Here is a 19,948-nt window from a genome sequence, read left to right as displayed (position 1 = left end):
AGTTACCTGTGAGCCTGCATATGATGTGCTATTATTGATGACAACTTTATGTATTTTACCAAACTTCCCAAAATATTCTGGTCGTTTTAAAACCTATAAAAGAAGAAGAAATAAGGTATAAACTGTCTCCATTTCATCAACTTTATCCTTACAATGGGGACATATACCATCCCTCTTCAGTGAAAATAAAATAATTTTTAAAGTTTTCTAGTAAATGTGACTACTTCCTAATTACAATTTGTGTGGTTAACCTACAGGAAAACATCAACAAAGTCTAAAAGCTATTCTTTATTGACCCACTGAATAGAAACTGAGACTTACTAAGTTCAGTATTATCTATTACATTCTAATATCTACACCAATAATCTAAGGGATTTTAGCTTCACAGTATTCTTAAACACAAAACAGATCAAATATCTTAACCACATTTTCATTAATAGATGATCATTATAAGAAAGTAATTCTCAGAACAATGACCAAGATTATGTATTAAACAGAAACAGAAACTCAAGAACAGACACCAGTAGAGACAGTCTTTACTCATAAATCTATTGTATATAATATTTTATATATATTAAAGCATTGTTTATAAGTTATGCATTCCAAATATGGTAACAGAATGTTCTTCAAACTTCTATGCTTTATTACTCTGTGTGTGTCAATAAATTTTCCTTATGTCAATTTCACCATTTCTCAACTGTCTCCTGTTTTTTTTTCTCTCTTTTTCCTAATAAATAACAAATGTGAGGTTATGGATGAAAAAAAAACTGGGGAAACAAATTTATACAATATTTTCTCTACTACCTGGTTACTTCTTTGTGGTCATTTTCCCTCATACTTGTGTCATCTCCTTTATTATGTGATCACTATATGCATTCACTTAGCTTCTCTAAAACTTACTTAACCTTGGCTAACCTGATACAAAAACCTCTCTCATGATTTGCAACTACCTCAAAATTAAATTTGTTCTTTTCCTAGAATTCATCTATAGACCTACTGTTCCTACAATCTCTCCAAATAGCAAGCTCTCTCTCAATGAAAGCTATTTTTTTAAAAAATCTTTATTGGGGTATAATTGCTTTACAATGGTGTGTTAGTTTCTGCTTTATAACAAAGTGAATCAGTTATACATATACATATGTTCCCATATCTCTTCCCTCTTGCGTCTCCCTCCTTCCCACCCTCCCTATCCCACCCCTCCAGGCAGTCACAAAGCACTGAGCTGATCTCCCTGTGCTATGAGGCTGCTTCCCACTCAATGAAAGCTTTATGCACATATCTGTTCAAGTGTGTGCAAAGTATCCTTTTCAAATACTCTTACACTCTTGATAATATTCTCACATACTTGCACCTTAGCTAATATGTTCTGCATCTGACAGAACCAAAGCTTTGTGAAACAGTCTGTGATTGGGGGTGTCATTAATTCTTAACAGTTTTCAACTTGATTTATTTAAAATTTTTTACCTTATTTTATTTTAGGTCTTTATAAGTATAGGGTTTAGGCCTTATGTTTTCTACAGCCAATTTTAATGGATTAGAAGGTGAAGTGACTACATTGGCTTTCAATCTTTCTTCTACCCAAATCCCCCAAGGGATATGGCGGTAAGTGTGGTAAAGGCAATGACTCTTGGGTTGTTCACAAAAAAGTCTTAGAATAGAGGGTTAGGGAAGAGTATACCTTGAAAAGCTTTCTGGCCAGTGGAGTACAGAACTGTATTCAATATTCCAGCTTGATGCATACCAACTCAGCAAAAGGCCTCAGCCAAAATACCTGCTTCAAAGGATTCAGGCTGGTTACAAGTTGTGCTGCATCAGCAGCTCATATCATATCCAAGTTTACGGCAGTAGTTCTCAATAAAGGCAGCATCAAGGGAAGCTGGAGCATTGTGGAACTCTGTGGGAGCTTTTATTAGGGGAGGTTGTCAAAGTAACTGGGAGACACTATTCGTGTTCAGTGGATGGGAGCCAGGGAAAGCTTACAGCACTCAGGCTAGCCCTGTACCACAAAGAATTGTCCTGCACCACTTTTGAATGTTCTACAAGACATTCATCTAGCTGAGAGGCCTGTTTACAATTAAGTGAACCTAGAAACAAATTATAAACATAAAGTAGTTCCCCACAGTTTTGACATATGTTGAATTTAAAAGCAAATAGTGTGTAATTAAGGGACTACCACAAGTGCTTTGTTTGAAATTTTACTAAGCATTGCTTCAGAAAAGTCACATCATTGGCACTTCATGGTACCTGAGGTGCCAATACATACACCTGTAACAATCTGCCTTTGTAGTTGTCATATTCACAGTGATTCTACAAACAGATGCAAGCACCTATTTTATAACATACTGGAAAAAAAGTACTTTACAAACTTATATATGCATACAAGTCATTTGAGAATCTAGTTAAAATACATATTTCAGACCCTGAGAGTCCGCATAATTAAGCTCCCAGGTGATACTAATGCTACCAGCCCAGCGGCCACACCTTGAGTAGCAAGGTTCTAGAGCAGAGCTACCGAAGTATTTACATGCAGAAATAGTCTTTTTATAATTTTTAATTTCTCCTTCATTTTTTTCAAATTATGTATCTACACAGACAGATATTATCAAGAAGTCATTGCATGAAACTTAAAGGGTGTTATAAAATATAAGTTTAAAAAAAAGTGGGTCTGAAAAGGTTAAAAGCTGGCTTATGGAAATAAATTCTGGCCAGTATTTGAGTAACACCTTCATAACAACATAAGATTTGTACATAATTACACTGAGCAGCCAGAATAATATTTTCAAAGCACAAATCTAGCCATGTCATTCTGTTCTTAAGAATAGTGAATAGCTTCCCATTGCCTTTAAGATAAAGTGCAAACTCGTTAGCATGTTTTAAAAGCCCTTCATTATCCCTTACCACTTACCTTGTCAGCCTCCTCTCACCATTTCACTCTAATTTTCCAGCCAAACAAATCATTTGCAGACTGAGCTCTTTCTCATCCAGAAGCATTTGTATAATTCCTGTACCTGAAGCACTTTACCCCAGAGATAGCAGGAGAGTACACAACTTCCCCCCAAGGTCAGGTACCATCTCTTGTGCCTCCACAGCACACAGCACTCCTCATAGTGTACTGTTGCTTTTATAAATAAACAGGGGCTACCTTTTTATTGGTTTATGTTCAATGTCTTACACAATGCCTGGCACACTGTAGGTACTTAATAAATGCTTATTGAAAAATTAAACTGTCTTAGTATTGAACAAAAAGAGTAACATGGGGGACTTCCCTTGTGGTCCAGTGATTAAGAATCCGCCTTCCAATGCAGGGGATGAGGGTTCGATCCCTGGTCAGGGAACTAAGATCCCACATGCTGCAGGGCAACTAAGCCCACACGCTGCAACTAAGACCCAACACAGCCAAATAAATAAATAAATACAGATCTAAATCTTAAAAAAAAAAAAAAGAATAACATGGATGTAAAACACTAGTGGGCCTTAATGTATTAGAAAATGGCCTATGGCTGATAAGAAATGGTTTGCCCAGGCAAGGGAAATTTAAATAATTTAGACGCTCTATATTAAGTTGCACATTACAGATTCTGTCTGAACATAAGTCAACGAGCAAAACAATACTCTAGTAAATAAAAAAGGTAAAGAGTATGGGTAGCAGGCAGAACTCCCTGCATATCGCCACATTACCCATATATTTAATGTCCTATATTTACTTCACAGTGAGCTAACTTTAGTACTCATTACCATATAAAAGGCCACATGATAGAAGTATAAATTCCCAATGGCATACCTAATGTGTAAAATGTCTTCCTATATATTCTTTGAGAACACAGTCAAGTGTTCATGAACACCACAGAGAAAATAAAAAATGTGGTAAGCAGATGGAAGGATGGATGGATAAATGGACAGATGGAGGAACAACAGACCATTCACTGGTGTAAAATACATTGGAATAGGAGCTCTAAGACCAGGGAGGGGAGGATGGGGGTGGGTTTCTAGCCCTGGCTCTGCTATGAAATAGCTGAGTGATCCTAGGCAAGTCACTCAACTTCCTTGTGCCTCGGTTTCCCTTTTGTAAAATGAAATGTTTGCGTCTTTAAAGTCTTTCAGTTCCTCAAACAAGCTGCTCTTTCACGCAGTCACGAACCTGAAACATCCTTGTCCTTATTCGCTGCCCAGCTAATTCCTAATCATTTTTAATCATCCTTTCCGCAGGGAGGCTTTTTGTGGATCTCTGTACTAGCTAAATTCCCCACTGTTACATGTTCTCAAAAAGCCCTGTACTTCCGTTTATAAATGCTCAGCATGCTTACAAGGACTTAATTCTGTCTTCTCCACTGTCTGTAAGCTTGTACGGGTAGAGACTGTCTGCTTGCTAAACCACTTCATCTCCAACATCAAAGTACCTAACAGATTGTAAGTATTCAAGAGTTAATTTATAGAATGAATGAATTAGGTTCTGACAATATAAATTTTTAGGATTTAGGAGATGATTACCTCTAATCATTACCTCTAATTACCATATCTTCTAAGATAGTTTTTTTTTTCTATTGAGCGATAAATAAATACATTTGACTATCAATCTTGGCATGAAGTTTTCAGATGTACAAAAATTATTTTCAAAACAAGCTTTAAATTTTCCTAAATGTTCCTGTTTTGATAATCAGAATTCAGTCAAATATCAAACTGTCATCATCCAAAAATAAGTAAATCACAGGGATCTTCTTTGTCTCAAAAGTTACCCTAACAATTTGAAACTTCGAGTTTTCTAATGAAGCTGACTTTAACTTTTCCAATCTGAAAGGGTTAGACAGTTACATTAAGAAAAATTTTAAAGATAATATTTAGAAGGAGTAGGATTTAATAACTAAAACACTAATCTCTGGTCTTCCTAGGCTTTCAAGAGAAATAAGAGAGAAAAACTAATGTTTAAGAAAATTCACGGGCTTCCCTGGTGGCGCAGTGGTTGAGAGTCCGCCTGCCGATGCAGGGGACACGGGTTCGTGCCCCGGTCAGGGAAGACCCCACACGCCGCGGAGCGGCTGGGCCCGTGAGCCATGGCAGCTGAGCCCGTGAGCCATGGCAGCTGAGCCTGTGCGTCCGGAGCCTGTGCTCCGCAACGGGAGAGGCCACAACAGTGGGAGGCCCGTGTACTGCAAAAAAAAAAAAAGAAAATTCACTGTCCTCTCACCAAGCACAATGATTTCAAAAGTATAAAACCAGGACAGTGATTTTTAAGTATATTTAGACTCATCATAAAATGTTCTCTCTCACTAGCCAACCCCTAGATTAATTTCTTTCTGTGTAATAGTTCTTCAGATTAATCTTACTAACATCATGTTATTTGAAATGAAAATTAGAAATCTCTGTACATAAGTAAAAACAAACCACAGATTCTAAAGAAGAGGTAGGAAACCTATAATCCAAACATCAGACTGAGACTATGGCTTAATTTTATCCAGCCTTTGGGTATGCTCCAGTATGGTACTGGAGCTCTGTATGCCTCCAGTACCACAGGTGACTGGATTTTGTATTAAGAAAAGCAAGTACATCCATATCCAAGAGTTATAAAACCAAAATAAAAGTTCCATTAATTTACTGGAATAGCAGGAAATTCCCTGGTCACCTAGTGGTTAGGATTCCACGCTTTCACTGCCATGGCCCAGGTTCAGTCCCTGGTCAAGGAGCTGAGATCCTACAAGCTGTGGTGACTAAAAAAAAAAAAAAAAAAAAAAAAAAAAATTAGTAGGAATAAATAGAGGTAGGTAAATAAAAAATTTGCAGAGGCAAGAAATGCTCTCTGGTTGGAAAAAAAGTAGTGTTGAAAGAGGGAGACAGAAGCGTTGGGACAAAGTTGTGGCAGTGTTCAAGAGTGAAGTGGGATTCTGCCTGTCTGGGGAGTTAAGTATTAGATTTAGGAAAAAGGAAGAAGTGGCTGCTGAGGTTAAGTCATAGGCCTAAAATGAGCTCTCTCCTTATCATCTCTTATTAAAGAAGTCTTCTCCAGTATGAACCCTCTGACTTTGGAAAGAACGTCTCCGGAAGATCATGTAGCCCACTAATGCCAGCATCTCTGGACCCAGGTCCTAGTAATTCTTGAGCTGCCTCCACATTTATTACCAATGATAAAGCCTTCTTAGTAAGGTCACCCTGATTTTTCTCCTCTACTGATCATGAAGCCCTTCACAGCCTCAATACACAGTAAACTTATCAGCAATAAATATTTTTTATTGTCTCTAAACTCATTTGTACAAAATCAATGTATAGACACCTTAAATTTCCTCCTTCTGGGGCCTTTAGCCCGGTTAGCCAAGTTCAAAGATTCCCACCTCCCTAATCATATTCACTACAATCCTCCCTCTGATTGCGACCATCATGAGCATTACTTCAAACCCTTCTCAAGGAGTACTTTTGACAGATCCCCCAAATTCGGCTCTCTCCAACATTCTGGTTGCCAATCAGTTTCTATCTGCCTTCCCAACAATCTAGTCAGCACCTCCTGGTATATCAGAAACTAAAAGTTAGCAGATGTGCATCCATGGGCATCAAGGAAAGTTATGAGTTCAACATTATTCTAATAAGGCTGGTGGAGGAAGGAGAGAAAAGAGTTAAGTAATAAACAAAAGGGTTAAGACGTCCCCTGCCTCCAAACGAATGACAAAGAACCTGGTCCACAGTTTCCCTTCATCAAATTCTCCCTCTTTCCCCAAAACTGGCTTAAAATAAATGAGTAAAGAATGATGATACAGTATAGCAACAGTTCTATCACTGTTCTATAACCGAGGTTCACTACTTGGGCACGATTTAAAAAAAAAAAAACATGGATCTTTGGTGGGTTCATGAAACTGCATCTCCACTGTTGGTCCTTAATACAGCTACAGAGAAGAGGAAACACACAGAGTAGTCATGTCACATTAGCCTTAAGAGCAAAATAGAACCATTATCCAACTTTCACAGGTTATTAGCACTAAAGGGGACTTTAGAGATCTAGTTCAACTGCTTAGTTTTACAACTGAAGAAAATGAGCCAGGGAAGATTAATACGTTTGCCTAAGATCACAACTGGTCATTGGTTTCTTAGTGATTATTAAAAAAATATTTCCCATTTTCTCCTAAGTTTTAATATTTTCAGGTAAATCCTGCAGTTGGGCAGAGTCAGCTATTATTTCCAAATATACAAAAAGAAAAAATGCCAAGTTGAGAAAGAAAAGAGAAGAAGACTTACCTCTGGGTCTGCTAGGCGCTGAGACAGACCTACAACAAAGACGAGGTTTTTTTGTACAACACGTACACTAGCCAAATGTTTGCGATTTTCTGATATTTTCTGTTTTCTCTCATTTTGCTTCTGTTTTTTCTCATTCTTTATCCTTTGCAGTTCTTCCTGGGAGAGTGGTTTATAAACTGCTGGGTCTTCTGGATATGGCTGTAGGCATAAAACAAGTATAGAAGTTAGCATTAAATAAACAGAAAACTGTATGAATAACAATTATCAAATTCTGGATGATGTGTATGCACATCACATCTCCCTTTGTTACAACTCCTTTTTTATGAATCTTTTCAGTTTTTATTTAATAAAAGTTAAATGTTATATAGAATTGTTTTGAAATTTGAAACATCACCAAAGGTTCTAAAATTTAAAACAACAATATTGGTATTCCCTACAATGCCTAGCACACAGTTTACAGGAAAATTAAGCTTCTAAGGTACTGTGTAAGAGGCAAAGAGTATAAGTTCTCTCATCTAAATATGGGTTTATGTATTACAATCAACAAATATTTAATGAAAACTTACTATGTGCTTGGAGATTAATGAAGTACTTATTCCTTAATACATTCCCAGTCTAAGGACACAGATGAGCAAATAAACAGCAATACATAGATCCTCTGGCCCAGGAGTTTGAACTTAGCTTCAACACTTATTATCCACGTGGTCTTAGACAAGTCAATTAAACTCTATGCCTCCATATCCTCATAAGTAAAATGAAAATAATCTTAAAGGCTGGTGTAAAAATAACACTCATAAAGCAATTATTATGTGTAACTGGCACACAGTAATCCCTCAATAAATACTAGTAATTACACTCTTACAATGGTTTCCTCTCTCACCATTATAATTTTGTTTTCATTCCTATTGCTAATGCCAAGACTACTGATGGCCTGAATAAGAGCTGTGGGCTCACACTGCCTGGCTTTGAATCTTGGATCATTCTTTACCAAGAGACCTTGGCAAAGTTATGTAATCTGTCTGCCTCAGTCTTCTATTCTGTAAAATGGGAATCAGAGTACTTTATTCAGAGGGTTTCTGTGAGAATTAAGAAAGACAACACACTTATAAAGTAATTAAAATTGTGTCCTGCACAGAAGCATTCAATAAGTCAGTTATTGTAACAGCGAGCCCTCCGTATCTGCAGGTTCCACATCCTCAGATTCAACTAACATGGACTGAAAATATTTTGAGGTAAAAAATTCCAGAAACTTCCAAAAAAACAAAACTTGAATTTGCCAAGCACCCAGCAACTGTTTACATAGCATTTACATTGTATTAGATATTATATGTAACCTAGAGATGATCTAAAGTATATGGGAGAAGAACCTAGGGGTAAGACAGGAATAAAGACGCAGACCTACTGGAGAGCGGACTTGAGGATATGGGGAGGGGGAAGGGTGAGTTTTGACAGGGCGAGAGAGAGTCATGGACATATACACACTAACAAACGTAGTAAGGTAGATAGCTAGGGGGAAGCAGCCGCAAGGCACAGGGGTATTAGCTCGGGGCTTTGTGACAGCCTGGAGGGGTGGGATGGGGAGAGTGGGAGGGAGGGAGATGCAAGAGGGAAGACATATGGGAACATATGTACATGTGTAGCTGATTCACTTTGTTGTAGAGCAGAAGCTGGCACACCGTTGTGGAGCAATTGTACCCCAATGAAGATGTTTAAAAAAAAAAAAATTTCAGATTCTGGTAAAAAAAATAAAAATAAAAAATAAAAACTTGCAGCAGCTTAAAAAAAAAATAAACAAATAAAGTATATGGGAGGATGTGCGTAAGTTATACCCAAATACTACACTGTTTTATATAAGGGACCTGAGCATCCACGGACTTTTGTATCTGCGGGAGTGGGGTGTGGTGTTCCTGGAAACGATCCTGTGCAGATACCAAGGGACAACTGAACTACTACAAAAAACAGTTAATAATAAATGGAAGATGGAACACACTAAATAATAATATCTAAAAGCTGAATGTGAAGAGATCCCAGAAATGGGAAACTGTGCCTATCAGAAGTGGGGATTAACAGAAATCTTGCCGTCAAGACAAAAAGTGGGGGACTTCCCTAGTAGCGCAGTGGTTAAGAATCCGTGTGCCAACGCAGGAGACAGGGGTTCTGGCCCTGGTCCGGGAAGATCCCAGATGCTGCGGAGCAACTAAGCCCATGCACCACAACTACTGAGTCTGTGCTCTAAAGCCTGCAAGCCATAACTACTGAGCCCACGTGCCACAACTACTGAAGCCTGTGTGCCTACAGCCCGTGCTCCGCAGTTAAGAGAAGCCACCGCAATGAGAAGTCTGCGCACGGCAACAAAGAGTTGCCCCTGCTCGCCGCAACTAGAGGAAGACCGCATGCAGCAACGAAGACCCAATGCAGCCAAAAATAAAATATAAATAAATAGGGCTTCCCTGGTGGCGCAGTGGTTGAGAGTCTGCCTGCCGATGCAGGGAACACAGATTCGTGCCCCGGTCCGGGAAGATCCCACATGCTGCAGAGCGGCTGGGCCCGTGAGCCATGGGCACTGAGCCTGCGCGTCCGGAGCCTGCGCTCCGCAATGGGAGAGGCCACAGCAGTGAGAGGCCCGCGTACCGCAAAAAAAAAAAAAAAATTTGAATCTACTTGGCATACTCCAACTTACTAGTGAGTGGGAGGCACAGAAAACAGAGGACTCAGTAATTTCCCTGACTTTTGCATGACCTGAGGGCTTTCTCCAGGATCAAATACAAAGTTTATGTCACACATTTTAGGGGTTCAATAAATATTTGCCACCTTAATACCAAGCTACTCTCTAGAAGTGGAAATTTAGCACTACTAATTTTCTTTTTTAAAAAAAACCTTACGTTGGGCTTCCACGGTGGTGCAGTGGTTAGGAATCCACCTGCCAATGCAGGGGACACAGGTTTGAGCCCTGGTCCAGGAAGATCCCACATGCCGTGGAGTAACTAAGCCCATGCCCCACAACTGCTGAGCCTGCACTCTAGAGCCGGTGAGCCACAACTACTGAGCCCATGTGCCACAACTACTGAAGCCTACATGCCTAGAGCCCATGCTCCGCAACAAGAGAAGCCACCGCAATGAGAAGCCCGTGCACCACAACGAAAAGTAGCCCACCCCCCGCTCACCACAACTAGAGAAAGCCCGTGCGTAGCAACAAAGACCCAACGCAACCAAAAATAAATAAATAAATAAAAAGGATTGGCTACCATCTTTAAAAAAACAAACAAACTTATTTCAAAGTGTTCTTACATTTTAATTTGAGGAACCAAATGGTTAAGGATCTATTACAATAAATTCAATTCTTCAATCAATGATGTAATTTTCCCAATTTAAATCTTTTCTCTCTCTCCACTCACCCTTCTGTACGTATATTATCTCCTTTCAAATCTTAATCTATCTGCCTGGATGATTTTAATCCCATGAAGCTATTCAAAGCTATATGGGCACAAGTATAAAAATGAACTACATACAAACCAATTAAAATATCTTTCCAGAAGATCATTTAAAAATTTCATTTGCACATGGAAAAGCTATTTTCTACCACAGGATTTCTGGGTAGCTCCTTTCCGAGCGTTTATCATTAAGTTTATTTGAAAGCTGTTGCCCTTCATTAACATCTATAGTGGTGATAGTCTACTCCCTGAGTGGATCAAGCATATAGATTGTTCCTAGTTCCATTTCAAAGTCTAATCCATGCACTGGATCTTACCAGTCCATGATAAGAGAAGTATAAAAATTGAGAAAAAGCATTTGGAAAATTTTATAGCAACTGAACATTGCCACAACATTCAAGTACCTCATCAGTGGGCTCTGAAGAATAAGATAGTTATCGGTGTGGTTGTTATCGAACTTAGGTGGTAAATCACATGACACAAGCTGGGTACTAGGCACGCTTAATAGGACCCTGTATCAGTCACCAACAGACTGTGGTTGGGGGTGGGGGTGGGTTACAAAAAATCTGGTTCTGCATCAGAGATAGTCTGAAAAACACTGATGTAACTTTCAACTCTTCTGAAAACATGAAGGATTTGACAAACACTCTGGTTTTTTTCTTTGCTAACAATCTCTGACACTGTAAAATCCTGATAAAAGATGACGCAAAGTAATACAAATGCCAAAAAAATTAAAATACATACACACACAAAAATGGAGAATGACAATTACCAAAAATCGGGTTGCAGTATCATTTCTCATCAAGTATATTACTGATGCACCACCATGTTGAGTATATAACACTGGTTACCCCAATCTTCTTCTATATTATTCCAAGTTTTTTCTATGGAAATATACTTCCATAAGGCTTCAAAGTCAACTTAAAGTCAATTTTATTGGAATATAACTGCTACATAGTGATACATTACACATACCAATACAGAAAGATACCAACACAGGAGAACAAATTAGTTTACCATGAATTCCATGATGGTTCCTCCTCCACACACACACCACCATAAAAACCTACTCTACAAATCCAATAATAGAAAGTTAATAAGCTCATACAGTAGATGAGGAACGGAGGTAGATTAAAGATGGGATATGAAAACACATAATTTGAATAGCTGCAGAAAGAGACCGTGACCCACAAAGCTAGTAATAGTACTAAAAATGAATATAAAGAAAAATATATCTGGTCTACTTTTTGACTGAAACAGATAGGTTAAACCTAATTTTCTAGGAATATATGATCAAATAAAAATTACAAGTAAAAAATTTTTCTTTAAAGGTACTACTGCATGTTACAAACTAGTGTTAAATAGGACACCTGTGGAGAAGCATTTTTAATGTGTAAAATATTTCTAATGGTGTTAATTTGCAAACAAATTGCCAAACTACTAATTAAGATGGTTTATAGTCTCTAATGTAATCATTTAATTCCTTTCATATGTGTAGTTATGTTTCCATTTTTATTCCTAATTTACATGTGTATTTACATGTGTCTTCTGTTTTATTTTCTGATCAGACTTACCAGGACTTTATTTTATTCGTTGTTTCAAAGAACCAGCTCTAACCGTTACTGAAATATTGCTTTTTTCCTATTTCACTAAATTCTACTTAATCCCTACTTTCCACTGTCGCAATGTTTATTCTTTTTCTGGTTTCTTAACCTGGAAATAAGTTCATCTATTTTTGTTCTTCATTTTCTAATTAATGCATTTACAGCTTTATCTCTTCCTCTTGCTAAAGACAACGAAAAATACTGTATAAAACTTTTTCCTAACCAACATCTTAAAAACAATAATGATCTGCAGTGGGGAAGTCCCAAGACAATTTTTGGATAAAAGTCAAAACCCAGAGAGATAAGTGGAAGTCTGAGTAACAACAAATGGGAGAGAGGAACAAATGGGGGAAGAGGGACAGCATTAAAAGTCCAAGGCCAAATCAAGGTGAAGAATTTTGGGGGAGATCACTCCCACATTAAGGTGAGACCCAGCCCACCCTCAAAGAACTCATTTTGTCTCAGGGTAAGTACAAACTACACAGAGGTCAGTACACGATAAGAAAAAAGGAAAAGGGTGTGAAGAAAACCATCCTAGAGAAGTTGAAACCAATCCCAGGGAAGATGTGCATCCAGGAGAACAAAAGACCTTTACGTTTAAGGCATCCCTAATGGCAATGTTTACAGGATCCAGCAGAAGCCAAATCAAAGCCTCTCTATCGGAGGGCAAATTCATCTTGGGCCTTGGAGAACCTTACAAATAATTCAATGACAACCATGAAGCAGATACAGACAACAAATCACATAAAGAAATAAAAAAAAACATGAACAACAACCAACAGAAACATCCCTCACAAGACTTCAGCTTCTGGAATTACTGGACAGATTTTAAAACAATAATTCTAATCTGTTTAAACAAATATATGACAAACTTGAAAATATCTGCATGGTATAAAAAGCTTTTTAAAAAATCAAGTATCAAAAAAGAACAAACGTTACTTCTAGAAATGGAAAACACAATGGTAAAATTTAAAAACTCAGTAGACTAGACCCAAAAGAAAAAATTCTGATTGATCAGAAGAGATCATCCATTAATGCATGAAAGGAAGAAATAGAAAGAAACAGAAAAGAGATTAAAAGACATGGCAGATAGTGAAAAGACCTGGAAAATATTTAATCAGAGTCTCAGAAAAAGAGGAGAGAGAATAAATGCAACAGCTGAAGAGATAACAGCTTAATTTTTCCAGAACTAATGAAACTCACCAAATCCACAGATTCAAGAAGCCCTACAAACCCCAAGAAGAATAAATAGAAATACACAAGTGAGTTCTACTTTCTGGAACTGATTAATATATCCATTGTGGCCTAACAGTCAATTTTTGTACCCACTATATCTGTATTTTAAAGTTTTGTACAAATTTATTTGTACAGAGTTGTATGCATGCACAAACACACACATGCTTGCTAATTGTGTTAATCAAATTTTCCATTTCCTTTTTATTGTGTACTTCATATATTTCTAAAATAAAGAAATTAGAAGTCTCTCCATTACGCATGTAGGTGCAGTTTCTCCTGGTATTTACATCAGCTCAATATACTTCTTAGCTCTGTTAAGTAAATAAAAGTTTTGTGACTTTCATCAGTAAGAAAAATATCCTCTTTATCTTTTTAAAATGTGTTTGATCTTGAATTTGATTATGACTAACCAATATCAGTACTATTATATTTTCTTTCCTATGATTTCCATTTGCCCACTCTATCGTTTTTCCCCTAGTTTCACTGATATTTTTCTTATATGTGTTCCTAGTCAAACAGTTCTACAAGGTTTATTAGGAAAAAGAGCAGTCCCCCATATCCTTCCTCCCCCTCAACAGTTGCCTCTCCCTAAAAATAATCTGCTTATTCTTTCAGATGATTCTTTTGTCATTTACTATCACATCATTAAATAACATGCTTGTATTGCTACTTCCTGATTTTTCAGTATTAAATATTATTATATTATGCAAATTGAAGATTTAGATTTCTTTCAGCCAGCCTAACCATACATTCCAAGCCCACTTTCCAACCTTTGGTTAGGTCAAGGGTCACAATTACATTATTATGAAGTTCAAATATTATTTATACACTTCAACCTCCAGCCATGGCAGATTAGGTGGTAACAGACTAGGGCTACCAGCATAAACAACTAGAAAACTAGACAAAATATATGAAATTACTGTTTTCAGACACTGAACGACAGACAGTGAACAGCAGGTCTATGACCTCTGAGAGAAAAGAAAGAAGACAGATGAAAACCACAAGTGTCCCAGTTTTCTGCTCTTCTGGCACTTACTGGACATTGGCACTGGGTCCAACGGTCTCAATGAGCAGAGGGGGACAGTGTTCAAAATTTGAAGACGTTGAGGCAACTGAAATTTATGGGGCAAAATACCACACAGGGGGAACTAGTACAAAAAGAATTCCAGAAATCTACATACAGGAATCCTGTGGTAGCCAGTTTTCATAACAGCCCTCCTGAAGACACCCTGATACAGTGAGCGTAAACAATGAATTTAGGAAGGAAATAAAAAAGAACACCAGTCACATGTACTCTTTCAGAATATAGAGGAGGAAACATCCCCTGAAACCAGTATTTCTTTGGTACCAAATCTAAAAACAACATAAAAGAAAGCCACAGATAAATACCTCTCATGACACAGATGCAAAACTCCTCCTGAAAATATTAGCAAATTGAAAATAAAAAGGATAATACATCATGATCAAATGAGATTCACCCTTGGGAGGGAAAGTTGATTTAAAAAAATCAACCTAAATCACTGTTTCTACAGAACGAAGGAGATAACACACGATCATCTCAATAGAAGCAGAAAAGGCACTGGATAAAATGCAACACCCACTCACGATAAAAACTCTCTGTAGGCAAAGAATAAAAGCAAACTTCCTCAACCTGATAAGGACCACCTACAAAAAAACAGTGACATACTTAATAGTGAAATACTCAACGTCTTCTCACTAAGATTGGGAACAAACAAGGATATGTGTTCATTCCACTTTTATCCAAGGTTATAGTGTAGGGCTTACCCACTGCAATAAGGCAAGAAAAACAATTTAAAGAAATAAAGGTTGGAAAGAAATAAAACTGTCTTTATCCACAGAAGATGTGATCATCTATTAAGAAAGTCCTAATGAATCTATTTAACAAAAATCAATTATTCTACATAATGACAATGAACAACTGGAAAATGGAATTTTAAAAACAGTATCATGTGCCAAAGCTCAAAATCACAGGGACCTCCCTGGTGGTCCAGTGGTTAGGACACCACCCTTCCACTACAGGGGGCACAGGTTTGATCCCTGGTGAGGGAGCTGGGATCCCACATGCCACGTGGTGTGGCCCAAAAAACAAAAAAAATTCCCCCCCCTAAAAAAAGTTATAGGCAAATATAACAAAATATGCTGTACTCTGTACATAAAAACTACAGAACATTGTTTCTGAAATGTTTAAAACCTAGAAAAATGGAAAGATAAAACTTATTCATGACCTATATGAGTCAACATTTTCAAGATGTCGTTTTTCCTCAAATTGACCTGCTTATTCAATGCAATCTCAACCAAAATTCCAGTAGTCTTTTTGTACAAAATAACAAGCTAATTAAAAAATTTATGTGGAAAGGCTAAGGTTCAGATACACAGAATAAATTCTAAATAGAATAACAAATTTGAAAGCTTTTATTATAACAGATTTGAAGATTTAGAGTAGTCAAGACAGTACGGTATTGACAAAAAGATAGACATAATCATCAGTGGATGAGATACAGACTCTAGAAATAGACTGACACATTTATCAGCAACTGATTTTCATGAGAGTCCAAAACCATTCAAAAGTAAAGGGGCAGTCTTATCTACAAAAGATGCAGTAACAACAGGATATCTGTATGGAAAAAAATAAATCTCAACTCCTACTTCATATCTGAGCCATTGCAGCATAATATGATTACTTTTTCTGTACAAGTTTTTGTTTCCCGTAGAGTTAATAACTGTGTTTTGTCTGATTAGATCTCTATGTGTTTATTACTAATTCAACCATCAAATTTCCTCCACTTGTTGAAATGGTTTCACAAGACATTTCTCTTTAAAAACACCAAGTATTCTTTCATTTTGATCTTTTTGTAGAGATTCCCCTTGGAGCTTTCTGATTTGCCACATTCTGGATTAACTGCCCTCTACAGGTCACATCTTTCATCCTTCCCCATCATCCAAGAAATCCCACTGCTTCTTGTCTATGTTTAATTACCTATTTCCTCTATCCCATGTATTTTTTTTTCTCTTCTTCATTTCTTTATATTGATGGGGCATACCCTCTAGTAAATTTCTGAGAAAGAATGCACAGAAGGTAAAATATTTTTGAGAACTTTCAGGTCTGAAAATGTCTTTTCATAACTCCCTCAAACTTAATTAACAGTCAAGCAGATACAGAGTTCTAAAATGAAAATAAATTTCCTTCAGAAGTGTCTTCTAGCTTTAAGACTTGATTTAGAAAAGTCTGAAATGACTGATTCCTGATCTTTTATGTGCAACCTACCTCTTCCTCTTTGGAAATTTGTAGGACTTCTTTCTCTTTGGTATTTTGATACTTAAAAATAAAAGTTTGTGCCTGGCACTTGATGGGCATTTTTGCTTTTTTGGTGGTTTGTATTTTGTTTTTGTTTTTTTTGCGGTAACTGGTTTATAACCTGTAAGTTTCATGTGTACAACGTTATATTTCTACTTCTATGTACTCTACAGTGTGCTCACCACCAAAAATTTAGTTTCTATCTGTCACCAAACAGTTGATGCCCTTTATCTATTTCACCCTCCCCCTCCGCCCCTTCCCCTCTGGTAACCACTACTCTGTTCTCTGTATCTATGTGTTTGTTTTTATTTGGTTTGTTCATTTATTTTGTTTTGTTTGTATATTCCACATATGACTGAAATCATACAGTATTTGTCTTTCTCCATCTGACTTATTTCACTTAGCATGGACCCTTCAAGGTCCATCCATGCTGTCACAAATGGCAAGATTCCACCTTTTGATGGCTGAGTAGTATTCCAGTGTGTGGAATACACATCTTCTTTATCCATTCATCCATTGATGGACACTTAGGTTGTTTTCATATCTTGTTACTGTAAATAATACCACAAGGAACATAACAGTGCATATATCTTTCTGAATTAATGTTTTCGTATTCTTTGGGGCCTTTTTAATCTGAAAATATGTCCTTTGGTTCTGGGAATATTCTTCAATCATATATTATTGAAGACAATTTTCCTCTGTATCATTGTGATCTCTTTCTAGAATACTAACTTATTTGTTATGTGACCTCCTGGACTGATCCTCAAATAAAAGTTATCTCTTCTCTCATACATTCTCCTTTGCCTTTTTGCACTACTTGTTAAGAGATCATCTCAACTTCATCTTCCAACTCTTTGCCTGAGTTACTTCTGCTACCATATTTTAATTTTCAATAACTGTTTCTTATTCACTGAATTTTTTATACCATACTGTTCTTGTTTCATGGATTCAATATCTTCTATTATTTCTGAGGTGAAAATAATACCCTTGTTGAAGTTTTCATTTCCTTGGCCAGTCTCTAATTTCCATGTGAGCCAATGTTGTATGGTGCTATATCAGTAAACCACTCATGTTCCCACATCTGCTGTTTCCACCAGATATTTTTCTCAGACATGCTGCACTAAAAGGACATGCAAAGGCAGTCTAAGGAATGACCTGCACCTGTTTAGGGAAGCACTAAGGTCCTTTTGACTCCACTAGGCTCAGCAACTAGGACCAAAGAGAAACATTCAACTTCATATGTTTTTTTTTTTTTTTTTTTTTTTTTTTTTTTGGCGGTACGCGGGCCTCTCACTGCCGTGGCCTCTCCCATTGCGGAGCACAGGCCCCGGACGCACAGGCTCAGCGACCATGGCTCACGGGCCCAGCCGCTCCACGGCATGTGGGATCCTCCCAGACCGGGGCACGAACCCGCGTCCCCTGCATCAGCAGGCGGACTGCCAACCACTGCGCCACCAGGGAAGCCCAACTTCATATGTTTTTAAAACCTGCCTCTCTCTCTGCTTTTCAAAGCTATTAAAACAAAAGAGGCCCTTTCTGCAGACAGGTTTCATCTTGTGAGCCAAAATCAGGAGCTGGCTTCAACTAGCGCCACCTGCATCTCCAAGTTTATTTAAATCATCTCAATTTGACATCTTACAGAACACCTTCTACAGGCTTCTCCCTGCAGGGTTGGGCTGTATCTAAATTGTAGCTTCACGGTCCTCTCCAGAAACACTTGTGGTTTCCTTCCATGTTAACACAACCACTAAGGCTGGGCTCCAGAGATGTAAAGATTTGCTGGTCCCTGACTGAGATGGGCAGCTTCATAATTATGTGTGTTCAGCACTCTCTAGCAAAGCTAAGCCAGATTCCAAGACTTTGTGTGTCCTGCACTGTCTGCCTTCCGTGAATCATGCCATGAGACAGGTATGAGCAAAGTCTGGTAGTTAAGAGACTAAGGAGAGGTTCTAAGAGTTGTGGATATTAAGTGGATATTAAGTCAACAAGAAATTAAAAAACAAAGACAAAAACAAAAAAACCTCCTGGTCTGACTATTAACAATAAGTGCCTCAGCTAAAGATTCTAACTTGGAGACTCAAAAGGAGGTCGTCTCATATTTCTTTAATCTGGATTTTTTTTTCTTTTCTTTCTATAAATGTTGGAGAGCCTTGGTATTCATCCTTAGACAATCTCTCATTTTTTCCACTGACCCTCTCTGTGATTTCATCCAGTGTCATTAATTTATAAAAATATTCTATATGTTGATTAACTCCCAAATTTACATCTCCATGCCCAAACCAAACTTGAATATTCACCTGTCTAGTCAATATCTCCATTTAAGTCTCTAACAGGAATCTCAAACTTAACATGTTTAAAACCGAGTTCCTGATCTTCTCAAAAACCCTATTCCTAGAAGAGCAGTCTTCCCCATCTCAGTTAATGGCCATTCTCTACTTCTAGTTGCTCAGTTCAAATTCTTGCAGTCATCTTCAACTCTTCTACTTGTATTGTATAGTGGATATTAAACCTGATTAATCTTTGTATGTCTGTAAAATGTTTTATTATGCTTTCAAATCTGAATGAAATTGAGAATTCATTAAAACTTATTTTCACTCAAAAATTTGGAAAAACAAATTTTTCGTTTGTGTTCTCTTTTCTATGGTTGTAAAACAAAAACACTGACGTCAGTTTTATTCTTGTTCCTTTGTGATCTATGTATTTTTCTCTCATGGACTTTCAGAACTTTGTCTTTATTCTAGATATTCTAAAATCTCACAATTATGTAAACAGATGTTGGTATTTTTCAGTCATCTTGCTTCATACTTACAGAACCCTTCTAATCTGAGGACAACTGCTTTTCATAGTGAGTAATTTTCTTCTATTAGTTCTTTCATTATTTCTTCTGATCCATTCTTAGCTCACTGCTTCTAAAACTTCTCTTAGCAGAGATTAGAACCAGTAGATCTCTCTTTTACATTGCCTAACTTTTCGTTCATGCTTTCTATTTGTTAAATTTCTGCACTATATCCTGCAAAAAAATACTCAGCACAATCTTCCAACTCGCTAATTTGCTCTTGAACTGTGTTCATTCTTTTCTTCAACGTATCTATAGGATTGTTTATTTTGAAGATCTCTGTTTTTTTAAAAAAAAATGTTCCTTCTAC

General features: G+C 37.3%; 1 protein-coding gene across 7 annotated transcripts in view; it reads right to left on the bottom strand.

Moving 5' to 3' along the window:
* Positions 1-19,948, bottom strand: part of CNOT4 (CCR4-NOT transcription complex subunit 4) — a 140,920-nt gene that overhangs the window by 58,872 nt on the left and 62,100 nt on the right. For all 7 annotated transcript variants that reach the window (XM_024737933.1, XM_024737934.1, XM_024737931.1 and 4 more), the window contains exons 3-4: positions 7,216-7,413; positions 7-93 (exon numbers count right to left, since the gene is read on the bottom strand). In XM_024737933.1, the coding sequence (XP_024593701.1) occupies positions 7-93; positions 7,216-7,413 (285 nt within the window). The remainder of the gene's footprint in view (positions 1-6; positions 94-7,215; positions 7,414-19,948) is intronic.

The sequence above is a fragment of the Neophocaena asiaeorientalis genome, unplaced genomic scaffold, assembly GCF_003031525.2.
Source record: "Neophocaena asiaeorientalis asiaeorientalis breed wild unplaced genomic scaffold, Neophocaena_asiaeorientalis_V1.1 scaffold364, whole genome shotgun sequence".
NCBI lineage: Eukaryota > Metazoa > Chordata > Mammalia > Artiodactyla > Phocoenidae > Neophocaena > Neophocaena asiaeorientalis.
Note: the sequence above shows the minus strand (reverse complement) of the source record. Positions and strands in the feature narration are given on the sequence as shown.